Genomic DNA, 19,221 nt, shown 5'->3' with positions numbered 1-19,221 from the left:
CATACGTGATCCACATGTAAAAATAGTATGATTGTTTGAACAGCTAAAGAAGTTAATGTTGTAATTTAAAAATTAAATTGTGGAGGAATGTATATAACTTTAAAGAAACTCTTTTCAAACTTCTTTTTGCTCACATCATATGATTAAGTGGAATTATCACAGTTACTTCCACACCAATTCTACATTTTGGAGCAGGTTAGTTCTCATGCCTCTCATCGGAGCTCTCTTAATTCCATTTTTGTCTATTTTTCACTTCTGGGCAAACTGTCAGTTTTCATCCTTTATGATGTTTTGCTTTTACATAGAGTTGCTCAGCGTAGTGGAGAATGAGCATTTAGTTATTCTTGAATCAAGCAGTCAAACTTACTTTTACCTTACATTTTGGTAATTTAAGTAGTGAAGTGACAGTGGGAGTTGTGTTGGACTAAAAGGAAATAGATTCCTTCAATAGGCAGGGATCACAATGTTCACAGTGTACACAAAGTTTCTTTTGGTGCATGTAAAGCACTGTCTAAAATAAGAAGCAAGTACTGTTTTATCTGGTATTGGCAATATGCTGTAGGGGGATTCTCTTTAAAAAAAAACAACGAAAAAACAAACAACCTCCTCACTTTCAGATAAAATAATGATTACTTGCATAGAGAATCTCTCAGCCCTTACAAAGGATTAGGAATATGTAATTTGTGTAGAGAATACCATAAACCATCTCTGATACCTGGGCTAAAATATTTCAGTAGTTGTCCTATGTGCCATGTATATCCTGATTAACTTCTGGAATTTAAGACATCATGAGGTTACTATATGAAGGTCAGAGAACAAGGGCTTCTGTTAGAGTTTTCAAATTCTGTAGTGAGAAGAATTTCATAACTATGTTTTAATCCCAACTTTCAGAAGTGTCCCTCTTAAACTCCTACATCTTTCTTCTGTTGCTTCATTTTGAATAACCACTATTTAGTTGTTTGGTATTTTCTATCTAGGACACTTTTCTTAGTCTGCCTTTAATAAAAGTGATTTTTGTTGTCTTTTAATACATTTCATTAATATCTGCTTTATCATAAAGACCTGATATCATCAGGATAATATAATAAAATTTTCAGCCCTGTGACTATGATTACCAAAATTTTTATGTATTGTTCTCAGAATACACTGAGTGGCTTTGTATTACAGTTGACTCAGAGAATTAGTTGGTAAAATATCCATGGATTTAATCTTAGGGAAGATGGTGTTAGAGAATATTGTCTTTTACCTGCTGAAATTCATACTAGATATTTTTATAGAGTTTTGTGTCCTATGCAAGATATCAAAACTACTACCAACTTCCTGCAGTAAAATAAAACAAAATACTGTCATCAGTAGAGTAGATTTTTTTAAAAGTCCTAAAATAGATGTAATCAGCTTGCAGGCTTGCTTCGAAAAACTCCTCATACTCTTCAGTTATTTTGAAATGGGTGTACTGAAATTCATTAATTTGGTACTGCAAAGAAGTCTGGATACAGGTCAGCATTTCAATATTATACTGCCAGGTATTGTGATTCTGAAACATAACCTACTGATCAGTGACTGATAGTAATGAAAACAGCAATTATTATTTCTTATACATCTAGAAATATCCTACCTTGGGCCTCTGTAATTTTAAAAGATTGAATAATGTATACCCTTATCGGTTCAACATCAGAGGTGTCTACAGTAAATTGCATTGTGGCTGCTTTAATTAGCAACTAATGCATACACACTTATTTGTTCCAATTTGTAAGAAAATACCTCCTGACATGTTTCTTTTTATTTCTAGATGAAGTGTTATCACAAAAAATACCGTTCAGCTACTCGTGATGTGATTTTTCGCCTTCAGTTTCACACTGGAGCTATTCAAGGACATGGCCTGGTGTTTGGCAAAGAAGACTTGGACAATGCCAACAAAGGTACTTGTCTTCTGTGGTTGTTTGGATGTGTATGTGGATGGGGGTGCAGGTGTGTGTCTGTGCATGCGATGATCATCTTCAGCACACATTTTCAAAAAGATTATTGGTTGTTTTTTTTTCCCTTCCTTATTTTTAGGGAGACTGCTTTGTGTTAGTTAACTTATAGTTAACTTATAGCATGTAACACAGATAAACACAAGAAAACACAGGTAAAGAAAGAAAAGCTCTTCAAGTGAGTCAACTTGTCAAAATACTCAGATTCTCCTACATAGTCCTTATCACCTTCTCTTACATTTATAAAAACAATAGACCTTTGTTTAAATGGTGACACTGCTAGTCACCATTGAAAGAAATAAGATGATGAAAAAAGTCTGTTGCTGTGTTTGTGACATAGTCTGCTTGAGCATGGAGATCTTCAGATCTCATGCTTGAGCATGGAGATGCTCCAGAATATCCAAAAATGAAGATAAAGTTTTCAGACACACTTGAAAATTTTCCAAAATTATAACTTCAGAGTTTTTTAAAAATAAAACATAAAAATGTTTATATGCAGGACTGTAACTCTCTCACACTATGTTACTAGCAAGCTAAAATTAAGCATATTGTCCCACATTCAACATATGGCTACACAGAAATTTTGTGATCAAGTATTGCAGTTTAGCCAATATAGGAAACAATTTTAATTTTCATGGATGTGTTCTTAAAAGCAAAACTCAGCCATGTCTGTCTAGAGAGAGGGTTAGGAACTGTACATCTTTTCAGCTTTTGACTGTTCTTGAAAGTAAACAAAACTCCAGCTGGCACTTATGTGGTCTTTTCTAGAGAACATGTGGCACAAAGAATGTGATTTTTAAAAGCAAATCACTAAACTGCAAGTGAGAAGGGAAGAGTGATGAGGGTATGTGTATAGATAGCTATAGAGAATCCTGATTTCTGAGTGCTCTGGGTTGTTACCCTCCTGGGAAACAACCTGCTGAAATCCTATCCTTTGTTTTCAGATGACCGTTTCCCGGATTACAGCAAAGTGGAATTAGTGTTTTCAGGAACTCCAGAAAAAATTCAAGGTGAGTATACAGAACTAAAAGTATGCTTAGTTTGAAAATAGATAATACTGAAATACGTACTTAAAAAAAATTCCAAATCTCTTGTAGGAAATCTGAAATTTGATTTTGTCATTAAAATATGCAATATAGTTACTTGTTTAAATTTGAAAAATTTAATGAAGACTCTGCATTTACATCAGCCTAGGAATGATCAGATTTTGTTTTAAAGCTATACCAGAACAGTTGCTGACAACTAATAGAAAACATTAGTGTATCTGTATAAAACATGGATAGTATAGGTAGCTTGGCCCAGCATAAGTGACAGGAGTGGCCTATCCCATAACCCTTTTTGGATGTTGTCACAACTGATTATGTTTGCAGTACTGAAGTTTGGACTGTCTTCAGTTTAGCATAAAGACATACAGTTATAGTTTTCTTGGAAATGCTTCTCCTTTGAAGTTGACTTGTAGGATATATTCTGTATGGTTCCAGAATTCTATTATAATATGTCTTATTTGATAATTATGACCTGCAGTAAGAACTTAAGATCATGCTCTATATTGCAATTTAATTCTGTTAATGAATGTGTTCTTAGTCATTTTATGGTGTCCCAAAAAGTATGGATTCTGCCTGAGATTGAATGAAAACCAAATACTCTTAACTGTATGTCTCATACATATTCCCATTCAGTGTCCTGTGAATTGCATGTTTTCCTTTTTTTTTCCCCCCACCCTAGTTTAATAATTTAGAAACTTATGGCAGCAGCCAGTAGGAAGTTGGATTCTGTCCAACTGAACACAAAAATCTCATCCTGTTGGAAAGCTATGTAAGAAAAACAGTTTTATAAATAAATTTATCTAGCTTGTTCTAAACATTTCTGGATAGTAAATGCTTGAAGAGAGGCCAGCTGACATATTTAAAAAAGGACCAAAATTTTTTCAAGCTTCCCTTCCTTAGATGGCAGATGAGAGGTGTGGTCTTTTTAGTAGGCTTCAAGTTGTTGGAAAGTAACATTCTAAGTAATTGGATATTTGTGTTCAGTTAGTGTCTAAGGGATTAACTGGTTGGGAAGAAGAGCTCACCTTGAAATATTTATTTACAATTTCTGCAAAATGACTTTTCCACATCTGGAAATATTACAGAGAATTACAGAATAACTACAGGGTATCTCTAGTCTATCCTCCTGCTGAAAGCAGGTTCATTTGTGAGATTGGGCCAGGTTGCTCAGAGCTTTGTCTAGTCAAATCATGACAACCTTCAATGTTGTCATTGATGGAGACATCACAGCCTGAATGGGTGGGCTATTCCAATGTACAACTGTCCTAACAGTGGATTTATTTTTCCTTATATTGACTCTAAACTTATCTAGATTCAAATTTTGCCTGTTCCATATTGTCTTTCTGCCTTGCTCCCATCTGGCTCTGTCTCCTCTATGGCCTTTCAGGGGCTACTGTCAGGTCCCTGTCAAGACCATCTCATTTTCAGACTGAAGAAGCCCTGATCCCTCAGTTTTTCCTCACAGGGAGAGTATTTCTGTCCTGACCACCCTGGTCATGCTCCCCTGAACTTGCTTCACTTTATTCATATATTTCTTTTATTCTGTAGCTTGTAACTGGACATGGTATTCTAGAACATAACTGTCTGTGATATAGTTTTAAAGAAAGAACAAGGTTGCCAAGAATGTAAGACCTCTAAATATTTAGTAATAAATTTCATCAATCTGCCTTGTGACAAATGTCATCACAGAAACATTCTACAGACGGCTTTTTCCAGCTTGTATATAAAAGTATAGGACTGTAACATTCTTGTCCTTCTAATTTTAACTATGTTTTAAAAGTCACAGCATGTGCATAACACTGTTGCTTTAGAACAATTTACAGTAGGACTTGCTTCTGCAGACACAGTCGAAGAGTTGATAACTGAGAATTTCTTTGTTCCCTTATCTAGATAGAGGTGAAAAGACAGAAAGCCTGTTTGATTTGCATCAGTATCAAAGCCAAGTTCAAGGTCATGAGTTCTTGATGCCTGTGTTTTGCTTTTGAATCACTGTGACCACACCTAAATTCCTCACATTTAAAACCTGAATATTACTTTATGCTTTGTTAAGGGCACAAAAATATGGGTTACTGCTGAAAATTCCAGATAGGTTTCGCAGAACACACTTTAAAACCGCAAAACACGTTGAAGGCAAGGTGCCCAGTCTCAGGTTCTGAAGAACTGGCACCTTGGGGGAACTGAAAAGGACACAGAGTCACAGTTTTCAGCTCTCCTTATTCATCTTTAATGATAAGTTGCCTGGTATCAAAATAATAACCTGTAAAAAAAAGTCTAATTTTATAATTCCTTTAGTACCATCTCTTTATAGATACTTGTGGTTTCCTTCTCTCTTTGTTTTCGTTGTGTATGGCTGGGTGGGTCATCTGTGTTAGTTGTGTTTAGGAGTTGATCCAGATTATCAGACTACATCATAATCAAGAAGCTCAAGATAAAATTCTCTGTTTGAACCATAAATTAAGCTTTTTAAAAACTGTTTTATTTAACCTTTCTTCCCCTATTACTGCTTCTTACATTTCAGAATATGATATTGCCATTTGGGGAGCAAACTTATGTCAGAAGGCCACATACAACATCTGTGTGTGTGTATATTGTTACAAATGTGACTATGATAATTTTTGGTCTCAAACATATATATATTTTTCAGGATGTGAACACTATCAGAATGATCATGGAATAATAGTTGATTACAATACCTCAGACCCACTGATACGCTGGGATTCCTATGAAAATATGAGCCCTGATGGGGAAGGTGAGTATTTAGTCACATGAGACCAAAGCAAAACTTTTTGCAACTGTTGCAGAGTGTTTGGAAGGAGATCTCATTTGCTTGAAGCTAATGCCATTTTACTGATGCGTTAAGTAGCTGTCTAATCTCCCCTGTTTAGCGTTAGTGGCTCTAATTTAGGAAAGAAAGCAGTACTAGTTAAGAGAGATTCTTGTCAATGCATGGAATTGGACTGAGAAACAACTCATTGATAAAAGTTACTTTATTACTTGTAAATTTGCCTAAAGACTCTTTTTTTTGTTCTAAAGCTTGTAGTGGGAATCTTAACAGAATTTTAAGAACAACAAAATAGTATGGTGAGTTTTTAGCTTTTGCTTTCTATGTTATCTGGAGTATTGCAGAAGGTGCACTAGACTGTTATGGATAAACAAACAACAAAGGATGTGGCTATTTGCATATCGCCCCTTGTAAATTTACCTATTTCCAAATTGCCCTTTTATTTCTTAGATTTTTTTTTTCTGTAATCTGCTGACGAATGTAGAAGACGAAAAGCTCCAGTAGCTGCCTTCAGATTCTGACTCCAGTGTGGATGATTTTCAGATGTTTTGCATGAGTGAATGCTGTGCTTTTAATGGATATAGTTTTCATGTAAGGACTCAGAATGTCACACCTGTGTCTGCACACCTCAGCACACATGCAAGCCTTACATTGTTGCAAGTAAAAACATGAGACAAGGTACTGAATGGATGCCAAAGTTCTTGTTTTTACAACTCTCCTGTTCTGAAATGAGAGACAGACAAAGCTAGGATACTTAATTAGCTGATCTCTAGGCTCAGTTTCAGTCAGTTTTTATAATCTGAATTCAACATTGACCATCTAATGACCATATCAGTGAGAGTTTTAGGGGCGGAGTCATACTTGAAGCTTGACTTTTTTTTTGCTGCCTCACTCTTGTACAGGAGCATTTCCTAATGCACAGCAGATTCTAATTGCAGAAAACTAGGGGAATATAGAGAGTGTAAAGAGAAGAGTCATTTAGTGCTGTTACATGGGGCAGGTAGAGCACTCCGTAAGGGAGTCATCAGAGCTTTTATAGTTGGATAAGACTGTATAGTGTAGAAGGAGTAACATCAGAGAGTGTGAATCTTGACTGGATGTCTTAATTTCTACCCAGGATGTTTCCATATAATTTGTGATTCCTTTACCTCCCTCCATCTGCCATCCTTTTCCCTTTCCTTTGTATATACCTAGCCTTCACCAAGCAATGCATTGATATAAAATATGTTTTAATTGCTGAGATTGATTGGCTAGATGGATTTGACTTTCCCATTCTCATGCATTACATTGTAGGTAACTACATCAGTACAGAGAAGTGAAATGTGCAGAGATGTAAATGTGCAGGCAGCACTCTGTTGGAAGATACAGAACTGTATGCTGCTCATGTCTTCTAGAAGAGTTGATCAGAGACCATTCACAAGTACTATTAGCTTGTTTGCCTGTTGTTCAGAAGTCATATGTGGCACTTAAAGGCTTTTATATCTAATTCGTGTGCATGATACATTTCTAATTACCTGAGATAGAACAGAAATATAATGTTTTAGCATAGATACTGAGTTCATTGTGCATCTGCAAAGAAATCACTCAAGTTGAGCTAGAAAATATACCATAAGAATATGAGATGTATCCAGTTAATCTCTTCTCAAGTAACCATTTAGGAAGCAGGCTGTTACCCTCTGATATTCAGCAATGGAATTGCAGGCAGAGCAATTCCATTTGGCTCTGCATAAGCTGGGCAAAAGAACATGAAGGGCTAAAGCACATAGGGGACAAGTATATTTTTCTCTTAAGGATGAGGTCTGTTCTTAGCACAAATTTAAGCTTAGTCTGATGCTTGAGGTAAATATAGTGCAGTTAAGTCATCCTCTATGTAAGATTTCTAAACACTGGGGCAGGCTTCCCTTTATGGTTTGTGCAGATGTTCAGTATCTCGCTTGTACATAAAAAAGGTGTATTGAGTCCTAGTTTTCACTGCAGGTGAGAGACCACTAAGAGGAGAGGCTGACTTCACATTCAGAAAGTGATCTAAGTCAAAAGCCCTTGAATCTGAAGCCTTTAGCTACAATCCTGAAGGCTGAGAGAGAATCTTTTCTGTATTTCAGAAAAGATTAAGGTGCAAGGTGTGGTGCATTTGAAAGTGCATAACAGTGGTGGTATGCTTAAGGATCAGGGAAGTCTCATACAGAATGCCTGTTTCAGATCTACTTCACATTAAGTTAAACTCCTAGCTTTATGTAGGAACTGGTCTTCATGATTTTACTTAGACCTGTTTTCCCACAGGAATTTCAGTAGGAATTGTATGAGATGTTACTGTGACAGATGATTCCTATATTACAGTTATACACCTTTTTGTGAATTTAAAAAATGTAGGCCTATGAAATTTCTTAACAAGGAAGGCTACAAAGGAGCCTTGTGAAATGAACAGAATTTACTTTGTAGGTATATTGTGTGTGGAATAGCTATTTCCAGGCTGATGTGTTTAAATAAAAAATTTAGAAGTGAACAAGAAAGCAGTATGTGTCTTTTGAAATCATACAACTATTTGGCCTTAGACAAAAGGACATGATAAAAGAAAAATGTTCCCAAGGTCTCTTGGTTTGCTGGCATGATACAGTATTACAGACAGAAGCAGTTGCCTTTAAATGATCTTGAACATTTTGTTAATAAGGTTGTGTACATGTGTTGAATATAGCCAGGCTATGGATAGTTTGCTGTCTGAATTTAGTTCCTTATCCTTCATTCTTAACATTCTTAAGGAATTTTGACAATTAGAAAGCATTAAATTATTTGTGTTTCTTCTCATAAATACTGTTTCTATTCAGATCCCTTGGGAAGTGGTCCTCCATAATAGACTGAAAATTATATTAAGTTTCTAATTCTCAGTTTGTATCAGATTTCCTCCTCCTTGACAGAGAATACTGTGACACTGATTTAAAAGTATGCAGTCACATGTAGGATTTGTAATCACAAGAATTGGGTCTTCCACCTGCCATGTAGAAGTCTAACATAATTGCCATTGCTTTTCCTGTGGTTTTGAAGTCAGGAAGGATTTTGTGGTATGAAGGAACAGGAATTGCTTTTGATCTTGCTGAGTACTCTTACTTTATTCTTTAAAGCATCACTTACCATACAGTAGATGTGTATGAATTTACAAAAGGTCGCTCATTTGCTACAAAATAGCAAGTTGACCACAAAGATATAATACCTGTAGCCACACATGTGTAGTGTCTTCTAATACCAAAGTCTTCATTACCAAATGACAAATAATTTTGAAAAAAGCTTCCCAGAGGGATGAGGTAAATGGTAAAGGTTTTTCTCTTTTGTCAAGGGTTCTTTTTAGTTTTCACTGATAATTTTCAGCATTATTGGTATAGTGCATAAGAGATACTGTTGTTAAACACTTACCTCCTGATGAAAGTGCAAGTCTTCTTTTGGAAGGTGGAAACCATCAGTTTGTGCGGAGCCTACAGGTGGATCCTGGTACAAGCCTAGGCTCTGAGGTGTTCTAAAAATAAAATCAGATTAAAAAAATATTAAAATAAAAAGATATTAAAATAATAATTAAACGTATTGCCAAAGAGCAGAAATAAATTTAAATGATTTGATTATGTAATAGTAATCATGATAACATGCTAAAATTATTCTAGAGAGAATATGCCATTTGTGTTTGCAACATTCAGTTGGTTGAGATACAGGATTTATTTGTTTTTAAATAAAACTGGTTAGCCCAAAGTTTACTGGTTAGCCAAAACAGTGTTTGAATTCAGCGGATTGGCAGCAGAAATGCACCTGGTTCTTGTTCAGTGTTCCGTTTTAAGACATATTGCTTATTTTAACAACCACTAAGTCCCTCTGTGCTCTTTTGTCTTCCAGCTCTACAATCTGTGGAAAGAAAAGCACATGTGCACTGTTAGAAATTGCTTAAAATGACAAGAGAATTACTTTTAAGTAATTTATAAGGCAGGAACTTAAGATACTTAAGTATCTTTCTCAACAAAACCTTGCTATTTGTTTCCTAGCAAACTATGTTTGCTTGCTTAATAGTGTTTGATAATTAGAAAAGAAACAGCTTTGGCAACAAAAAGATGTTTATAATTTAAGCCAAATAGGGTAGGCTGAGTGAATCCAAATTCCTATATCTCAAGAATGTTGCTTTACAAATTCTCTAGCCTTCTGTTACTGTAATCAGCAACAATCAGTCAAAAATTGTCAATTATTTATAAACTGGTTTGTTCCTGCTTTTTCTTTTCATAAAGAATAGTATATGAGAAGTGTCTCCGTGTAGGCAATAGCTAACATTCTGGTATGCAACCATGTCATGTGATGAGATGGGATGTTTGACTTTTATTGAAATTTTCTTCTCCTCTTCAGCCAAAGTAAATAGCTATTCAGTGGGGAGGTGCCCTCACATGTAGTTAAACTCTTGTTTTTCCCAGAGGGCCCCTTCAGTATTGCAAAACTCAAGGGCTGAGGCAAAACTGCTTGGCTTTGGTACCTTAACAGGAATGCAGATGACTACCTAAGAAAACAGCAGCTTTTATGCCATTTCTGGTGAGTGAAGCTGAAGGATAAATTGGTGCTGAATAAATGGTAATTCCAGCTTATAGTCACCAGTTGGCTGCAATATTCTTTGAGACAAAGAGATTTGATAGAAGGTAAGGATGAAAAAGTGGCCTCCAGCAATTTCCCTCTGTCTGTCAGAGAAAATAGACACCCCTATAGAAGACAGAAACATTTACACTGTAAAATGCTGCCAGCCTGAAACAGTATCTGAAATGCCTTGGAGTGTCTGTCTTTAATTGATTTTTCTCTGAGGAAACTTAAGTCTTTTGTTTCTTGAAGCTCCGTATGTTCCTTTTTTTAAAACATATATAATGTAAAACTGGTTAGTCCACGTAATCATGAAGGTGACAATGAGCTGAAGAAAAAATAATATAAAATGATATGTTTTCTTTTGTATGTTAACGCTATTGAATGCAAACACAAGGTTTCATTTCTAAGTGTGCAGCAATAGTCAATTCTCTTTCTTTTCTTCCATTAATACAGCATTAATTGTAAAAGAACTGTGGCTTAAATTTTTTGTTAGCTCAGTATGTTAGGGAGTAAATATAAGTTCACACAGGTGTTTTCAACATTGTGCTTGATAAGCTAAGATTGCTCTGGAGTATATTTGCTCTGGACTCTCATTTTCATGTTTTGGGGATTTGGGATTTTTGGTTGTGTTTGGTGTGGGGTTTTTGTTGTGTGTTTTGGGTTTGGGTTTTTTTTTGTCTGTTTTTTTTGTTGCTTTGGTTGGTGTTTTTTTTGTTTGTTGGTTTGGTTTGTGTTGTGTTTTTTTCTTTTTTTTTTTTTTTTGCTTTATTTTGTTACCAAAAAGAAATTTATTATAATATTTTGGATAGGTCAGATAAGAGCCAACCGTTAAGTACAGCCAGGGGCCAGACTTTCAAGGGATTTACTGATTTAAAGTGACTTTTTTGGCTCTTTTAAAAGAATATCTCTTTTACTGAATACTTCTTTGAAAGTCTGGAGTATTTGCTTAAGTGCTAAGCTGAGTTCCAGAACTTGGCCTGTCCAGTTATATTGAAAGCTATTTTTTACCTATTACCCAAACATGTAACTGTACTGATAAGGCAGTATCTGAAGTGAGGAATTATGTGCATTTTACTTAGGGCCCTGGGACATTGATTTTCCTAGGTACCATTTTTCAGTGCTGCTGTGTTTAAACTTATCTCAAATAAAAACAGAATCCTTCCAACCATCCCTCTGGCTAAGAACCAGAGAGGAATAGTTATAACTAACCTAAATAATGAAAGTCTAATGTTTGAAGCCAAGAACAGAAGCAGGGTCTCATAGGCATTTACCCTAGGCATCTGGTTTTTTCCATGTGCCTCTAACTACCTGTACTTCCATTTTTGGGTACCCTTGCCTCCACACCCCCTAGTATCAATGTCTTTAACAGTGCACAGGTTTATTTGAAGCACAGGTTGCACCTGTCAATTACTTTCAAAGCTACTTGCTTTTTAAAAAAAGCATTTTAATGTCTTCCAATTTATTTCTGTCCTGTGTCAGTAATAAGCACTGTTGTTATCCCAAGGATTTATTCACTAGCCCTTTGCCAAAAGCTTTTGTTACACTTTTAGACCCAAAGACCACAGGGTGAAATTTGAGTGGTTTAATAGATGTTTAAGGTAGTTAATGGTACATTCAAATATCTTTTGCTGTTGTATTTTTGTAAGACTATGCAAAGGACTTCTCTCTTCAGCAGAGGAAGATTCAGACAGTAGAAACTAGGAGGAAGGCCACAAATGCTAGCACAGTCTAGCATTATCTTAGGGATCATGTAATGCTGCTTTTTCAACCAAGTCTATCTTTGCCCAGGTTATATGCATTTATGAGCAGGCCTGCATTTACCTTTTAACATGTGCTTGTTTCTTAGTCATGTCGACTACAATCTATGGTTGTTAATATTGTTAATTTAAACACTAATGTCCAAATCAATATCTCTCTCCTTCTGTGTACAGATATGACAGTAGAAGCCTCTTTGCCAAATCTTACAACCTGCTTAATGGACCAGGTTGAATAAAAAGTTCTGAAAGGCAAAACTCTGCCACAGTTGCTTTCCTCTCTGCACCCGCTTCCTGAACAATTCTTCTTCTTTCTTGTGAAGGCAATAGGGCATCCCACCTGGTTAGCTTCATTAGGCAAGGAAAAATAACTTTCATGATGGTATAGGTATTGGGTATATTTTTTATTGGATATATTTTAGCACCTGACTTGCTTGGGAATAAAGCATTGGAGATTAAAAGTGTAACTGGAAGAAATAAACCAAAATGCAAATTAGGATTTGGTGCTTGTTTGTTCTGTGACTTTCCTAAGACCAGAAAGAGAAGCATTTAAGTCCTATCTCTGTGTCTGCACCAAAGCATGCATACACTGACCTACCTTGCGCATCATATATACATGAGTGTTGAGTCCAGTAACCAAAGAAAATGTGAAGGGCATAATCAGTCATGGCGCCATTTGCACATGATGTTAGAGGTCATAAAATCATTGCATGTGCATGAATGCACTTGTGAGTTATGATGCCGAATTAGTTACAATTGTCAAATGACAAATCTCTGGGAAGACTTACAAAACAACAGACAGCATGAAACTGGTTGGAGTTTTCTTGGGTTTTTTTTAGGCCACCATGAAGCAATAGCAATCTTCTTTTTGGTAAATCCTGAAGTAATCATATTGTTCTGCCCTTTAACTGATCTTTCAACATCACGTACCTTGCCTTTTTTGGCTAGATTTCTTTCCATTGACTCTTTCCTCTTGGTCCTGCTTCAGGATTTCAGCTAGCCACTGCACCACTCCCTTCATAAGAAGACTAATGATTTTGTGGTGTGACGTTCACCCTTTTCTGCCCATCGGCAAACATGTTCTGTTGATTAGAAAGGCCTGATGAATTTCTGCTTACAGCTTGTGCAAAATGTGGTTTTTTGTTATGAAGGTGGCTTGTTATGAAGGTGGATCAGGTAGGCTTGGTTCTATGACACGCGTTGGTTTTGAAGGAGGGCTCTTCCAACAAATTTGGCATGCTGGGATTTATTTGGATTATCCTGTAACTGTCTCTTTTGCTCAGTATGGCACACAGGTTAATTAAGCATATGTGCTAAGTTTCTGCCATTGAATATATACAGCAGATACTGAAGAACGGAGAACTTTTCATGGAAAGGTTTCTGCAGCAAACATCTTCTGCAAATAGTGGTTCTCTTTAGTGAACCACAGAGAGGGTTTTTTCCCCTTTGCATGTATTTTCAAGGTGGTATTAGTACTTGCATAACAACTTAATATATGTGCTGGTGGTTTTTTTCCTGACTTCAGAAAAGAGCATCATAAAAGACTAGTCCTTCTGAGTCCCACAACTTTATACTTCAGTGTCTCAGTTTTGAAGAGCTACCTGTCTCTCAAGTAGTGCAGGCTAGATATTGTTTCTCTTATCTTATTCTGGACCTTGAAGAATGTTTCCTAATCTGTTACCCATTTGAGAGACTTGCTAAACCTCTGAAGCTCATCTTAAGCTTCTGGTGTCAAGATATTCTGTGTCTCTCTTTCAGTAAATACATGTAAAATATTCTTTGTATGAAGAATATTTTTTTCTAAGTCATTTAGGTACAATATAAATTTTCCACTAAATACACATAACTTATTGTATTAGTATATGCTTGTATTGAGCATGTGTAGATCATCTTCACGTACTTTTTTTTGAGAAAAGTAAATACTATAATTATCATCATATAAGCTTACTATATATTGCTTCTGCTATTGCTGTAATACTTGAAAATAACTCACGAGTCTCTTGAGTTCCAGTGCAAAACTTTTTAAGTTCAATAAGCAAATTAGGAAATCAAAAAGTTCTGCTAAATGTATCTGTGCCTTTACTTCCCTTTTCGATATGTGGACCTGTTTAGAAACACCTTAAGATCAATTTATTGAAGGTGCCATAGCGTGGTGGAGCAATTTTATTAATAATGGCAATATTGTGAAATTACACATTCCATACTTAACAGAAAGAGGAAATTAACTATGTTGACCTTTTAGATGGCCCCTTTAAGCCTTTTTGTCTTATACTGTAGTCCTGTACAGTTTTCAGCAGCCAGTGTTTTTCCACTATTTTACACTTAATGAGCATAACTAATTCTTGCTGAAAACCTAGCAGTATAGTAAGAGAAATGCACAATTCACCGTGTGTGTGCTGTTCCAGCTGTAAGGAAGAATAATCATGAATTGTAAACCTCAACATCTGGAGTATACACTTGCAAATTAATGAAGTGTTCCTGAAGATGGGCTTTAGTTTTGATATGAATGAAGGGAAGTAGTTTCATGTAGTTCAGTGACTTTGAAATGCCTTAAACTTTGCTTAGTATTTTGTACTTGTGGCAACGTTTCTTTACTGTGATATTTTGTTGTTCTTTTGCTGGTTATCCAAGCACAAGGTACTTTAAGTTTTTGCTTAAAATGACTGAGAAAAGTTTGTAGAAGTAGAATCAAAATGACAAAATAGCTTCTGTATATTGGGTTGCAGTAGTAAATGTAGCAGTCTGTTCTTTGTACTTTGGATCATGGCACAGGTATTATTTTCTTTTGATCCCAGGTGGGCAAAAGTGGGATGTTATATTACAGTAGTATTCTAAGGGTGAGTCTGTGCTGACTGGCTCTGCCTCTGTTCCATATTGGCTGGACAGCAGCCAGCCTCTGGTCTAGAAGCTTGTGCTTTGTGAAGCACATTTTCTTGCTTCAGTGTACTTGTAAAACCATTAAAGTACAAATGTGATCCTTTTGAATGTTTGGGAAATACACCTATAAAGTAAGATACACAGGTATCCCCAGAAATGCCAAGGCAGTGGAAAGAATTCAAAAGTTTATTTAGAAGTCCAGAACACGAGAAACTTACAAATACCTGACAGTGCTATTTAAGCAAAAGGCCCCAGGGAGAAAAACACAACTTTGTGTGCTTTATGTCTTTTATCAGAGTTCTGACTTGTTTCATGTGCAGCCATTTACTGATTTGCAAGAACAGAAACACTTGAACCAAAAAGTGTATGCTTTCTCATTTAGGTTTGAACTTCTAACTCTTACATTAACAATGAACGGGTAGATTTATTTTTAGGATACAAGAGCCACTTTTATCCACTGTTCAACTGAGAAGTCATTCAACTGAGAAGTCATTCAAGTGCTGACAGTCCCTGAAATAGAAAATGAGCATTGTCCAGGGCCACAGCTGTCTGGTGGTGATGCACACTTACATTTGGAATAACGTTTAGAGCAAAATTTTGTGAGCTGCTGTGTGGTGAGGTACAGCTGTTATTAAAGGAGGAACTAAAGAGTTCACTCCCCCCTAGTTTGAGGTGAGTCATCCCAAAAACAGGGAAGGCAAAGCCTGCTGGGGTCTGGGAGCTTGAGAGCACTAGCTGATTGTTCAGTGCAGGAGAATAAGTTTTTCTAGCAGCTGTTTGTTTTAGGAAAAAAGATGCCAAAAACTCACATAGCTTCGTTTGGATTTTGAAACAGTCTGTGAAAAGAACCACTGTAAGGAAATAGCTTGTAGACTGAATTACCTTTTTAGCCAACACATTTCCATTTCACCTTGGCTGCAGTAGTTCGGATTGCATTGAACTTGATTGTCCCCCCTTGTGTTCACATTTTCATTTGCTTTTTCTGGCTGATACAAGTCTCATGCTTCTTTAGCAAGACCATTTACCTCCAGGAGCAGGAACAGCAGGTGCAGTTCAAACAGTGGGAGTAGAGGCATTTCTGGCCTTTTAAAGCTAGGGGGTTTTACCCTAACTTTGACTTTCCTCTGCGCATAGTTTTGCTTAGAGAAAATTAGTTGATTTAAATGAGCTACTGATTAACTATTGCAGAAAGTTCCTGATTGTGCCTAGTAAAGAGATAAGAAGCTTTGTTGCGGTTCGAGAGCTGGAAATACAAACCACACGTAATTCTGTATGGATTTTATAGGAAATATACAGGAAGAGCTCACAAGGAATGAAGGCCTGTCTTTGTTAGGGAGGGAGAAAGGAAAGGAAAGCACACTGAAAAAGATTTAACTTTGATGGAATGCAGCTCTGGACTTGTCCAGTTTGCCTGAAGGTAAAAATATTTATTTATGAGGTTGAAAAAAATAATCCAGATCTTCTCTAATGTTTCCTGCTGCAGCATGAACAAGGGTACAGTTTGCAAAGGTTTGTGTATTTGCAGCCATCCTGTTTTTGTTCAGGTGGACTGAATCAGAACAGCTCTTGCTGAATTTGTGGTATATGAGTTTACCTAACTGGCTTTCATTGGTATGTGTTTTCCCAAGTGGTGAATGGACAGGGGGTAGCTGTGGGGACAAGTCAAAATACTGAAAGACTGAAATCTTTTTAATTCACAAGCCTGCCTTTGTATATTTGGATTTTAAGGAGGGAAGTGCCAGGAAAACACAGGCTTGGAAGGGTGCCACTAAATTTGGTATGTGTTAGTATTTCAGGTCCTAATTTTTAAATAAGTTGCTCTTTGTGTATTAGGTAGAGGAATAAAAATACACACATACCTTTTGCTCTGAGGTTTTCATTTGTAAGGGAGTCCCTGATGTTGGGGGCAGGGTGTGTGTGTAATTCAGTCTTGGTGTGGGAGTGTAATGAGGCTTGAGCCTGGGCAGTTCAGAGAGTTCGAACAGCTCCTGGGAAGAGCAGTTAGGTTGAAAGAAAGTGGGTCTCTTTGGTTTGGTTAACTAAATTCCAGCATTTCTTAGGTCTCCATTGTGAACTTTCCTTGGTTTTTGACAGCTATGTTACTCCTGCATTTTACAGAATGTTACTTCCTTGGAAAAAAAATGAGAGCAGGGATTGAGTTGTGCATGGAGATGAGGTATTGAATGCTCTGTGGTACCATCACTTAGCAAGGTGAATAGAATAAAATGTTGCACTGCCATTACATTTTCTCATTTTCTTTGTTCAAAAATTTTTCCTACATATATGCGTAGATTAACTTTTGCAATTAAGTTGGTTATCACTTCTTTTTGAAAAATATGGATGAAGACCAGGGTAAAGTGAGGTCCAAAAGTCCTAGTGAAGTCATATTCTGAAATTATGATTAAGAAAAAGGTAGCATATGAAAAGAAGGTGTTACATAAGAACAACTTCAAAACCTTGTATTTTGGAGGTTTCTAGTATTTGAATAGTTCATTTGTCCTAGTTTTATGAAAAAATAAACTATATATATATAGTTTTTATATATATGATTTATATATATATATATATGTATATACATATACAGTTTGTATAGTTTAAATTTAATAAGACCAACTGCAAGATGCTGGATCTGGTTTGGGACATCCCCTGATATCAATACAGGCTGGGGGGGATGAAGAGATGGAGAACAGCCCTGCCGAGAGACTCATCAGAACAGCTGGATTTTTGTTTAGCTCTACTGGTTTAAAGGTAGACCAGCAGGGGAAATGAACTCAGCTCAAAAGAGAGATTATAAGTCAGAATAACAATTTAATAAAATAATACGGTAAGTACAATTATACAGACAAACAATTGGTTTTAACCCACAAAACCCAAATATATAACCCAGCACCTTGGGGCATGAACAGAGTGGTGTTCTTTGGGCCCCCTGAGTCCAAAGGAAAAAGTGAGGGGAAAACCTGTTGGTGAGAGTGCTGTTGCAGTCTGGTCAAAAGTGGTGAATTGCAGTCCCGTTGAGGGTGGTGGTTTCAGCCTGGCTGAGAGCGGTGAGCTGCAGTCTGGTTGAGAGCGGTGAGCTGCAGTCTTCCTCTGGATCCCATGAGTGGTAAAAAGGTTCCAAAACTCCAAGTTTATATATTCTCCAGTTCAGGCAGGAATGCTCAGTCCTTCCCTCAGCGTGGGGAATTCCATAAAAGGGTATGAGGATGCTCACTCCTTCCCTCAGAGCGGGGAATTCCATAAAAGGGTATGAGGACAGGAACATCTTCCTGTCTCGCAGGCCTCTACTGCTAACAGTTTCTGGGAAATGGGATGGAAGGCTATAGAATACACAGTTTTGGGTTACACCCATACCATGATGAACTGGTCTCAGCTGTCCTAACTAGGACAAGCTGCAAGTCTCATTCTTTCTCATCTGTTTATAATGCAGAGTGATAATTTTTTTGTTCCTAAAAAGGCAGTTGTCTAGTAGGGCAAAATATCTAGTTACAAGTAAATTGTTTTGATCTACAATCACAGGTATTTCCTTGTGACATCTAACAGTATTGCATTGGTATTTAAATTCAGAGCCAAAAATCAGCAGGTCCCAAACTCTTCTGTTTCTCACTTCACTTGTAGACGTATAACATAATATGACTCCTTGAGCTCTAGCATAAATATCAAAAGTAGTGTCTGCCAGGCTCACCATCCTACTTGTGACCAGTGAGACCTCTGTTTGGGAAGCCACTGCTTTAAGAAATTGCCTTAGGGATTTTTGAAACTTGGCAGTGGACCAGAATTTCAGATATGGATACTTAAGTAAGACATCTGGTTCCCACACTTTACCAATTACATTTTTCTTATGCAGCTTAAATTTCTTTTTATATAGCTGAATGTTCACTTTAAATGGTTCATGCAGGACTGGGAATCCTGGTAAACTGCTTGCGCATTTAGTCATGTTGAGTTCTTGGTTCTCCTCTCATGTATGTGCATTTCCTTCCAATTTAAATAATCTACATTTATCAGATAACAATGCAGCATGCATAAAATATAAGCTGTTGTTTTATTTCATTGTGACGTTGTTCTTAATAAGTGGTTGTTTTCTTGGTTAAGAACAGTTTTAGGCTGACACTGAGTAAGATAGTACTCATGTTCACAGATGTTCAGGCATTTTAATCCGGTATTCTGCATACTAGCAATCTTGAGGTAGTAGGGTGAGA

The 19,221-nt window shown here is 36.6% G+C and overlaps 1 protein-coding gene across 1 annotated transcript in view; it reads left to right on the top strand.

The window, feature by feature from the left end:
* Positions 1-19,221, top strand: part of TNS3 (tensin 3) — a 185,766-nt gene that overhangs the window by 99,397 nt on the left and 67,148 nt on the right. The window contains exons 15-17 of the mRNA XM_017820129.1: positions 1,790-1,919; positions 2,918-2,983; positions 5,664-5,768. Of these exons, the coding sequence (XP_017675618.1) occupies positions 1,790-1,919; positions 2,918-2,983; positions 5,664-5,768 (301 nt within the window). The remainder of the gene's footprint in view (positions 1-1,789; positions 1,920-2,917; positions 2,984-5,663; positions 5,769-19,221) is intronic.

This window comes from Lepidothrix coronata, unplaced genomic scaffold, assembly GCF_001604755.1.
Source record: "Lepidothrix coronata isolate B3197 unplaced genomic scaffold, Lepidothrix_coronata-1.0 Scaffold3, whole genome shotgun sequence".
Lineage (NCBI taxonomy): Eukaryota > Metazoa > Chordata > Aves > Passeriformes > Pipridae > Lepidothrix > Lepidothrix coronata.
The sequence above is the reverse complement of the archived record's forward strand: the minus strand, read 5'-3'. Positions and strand labels throughout refer to the sequence as shown.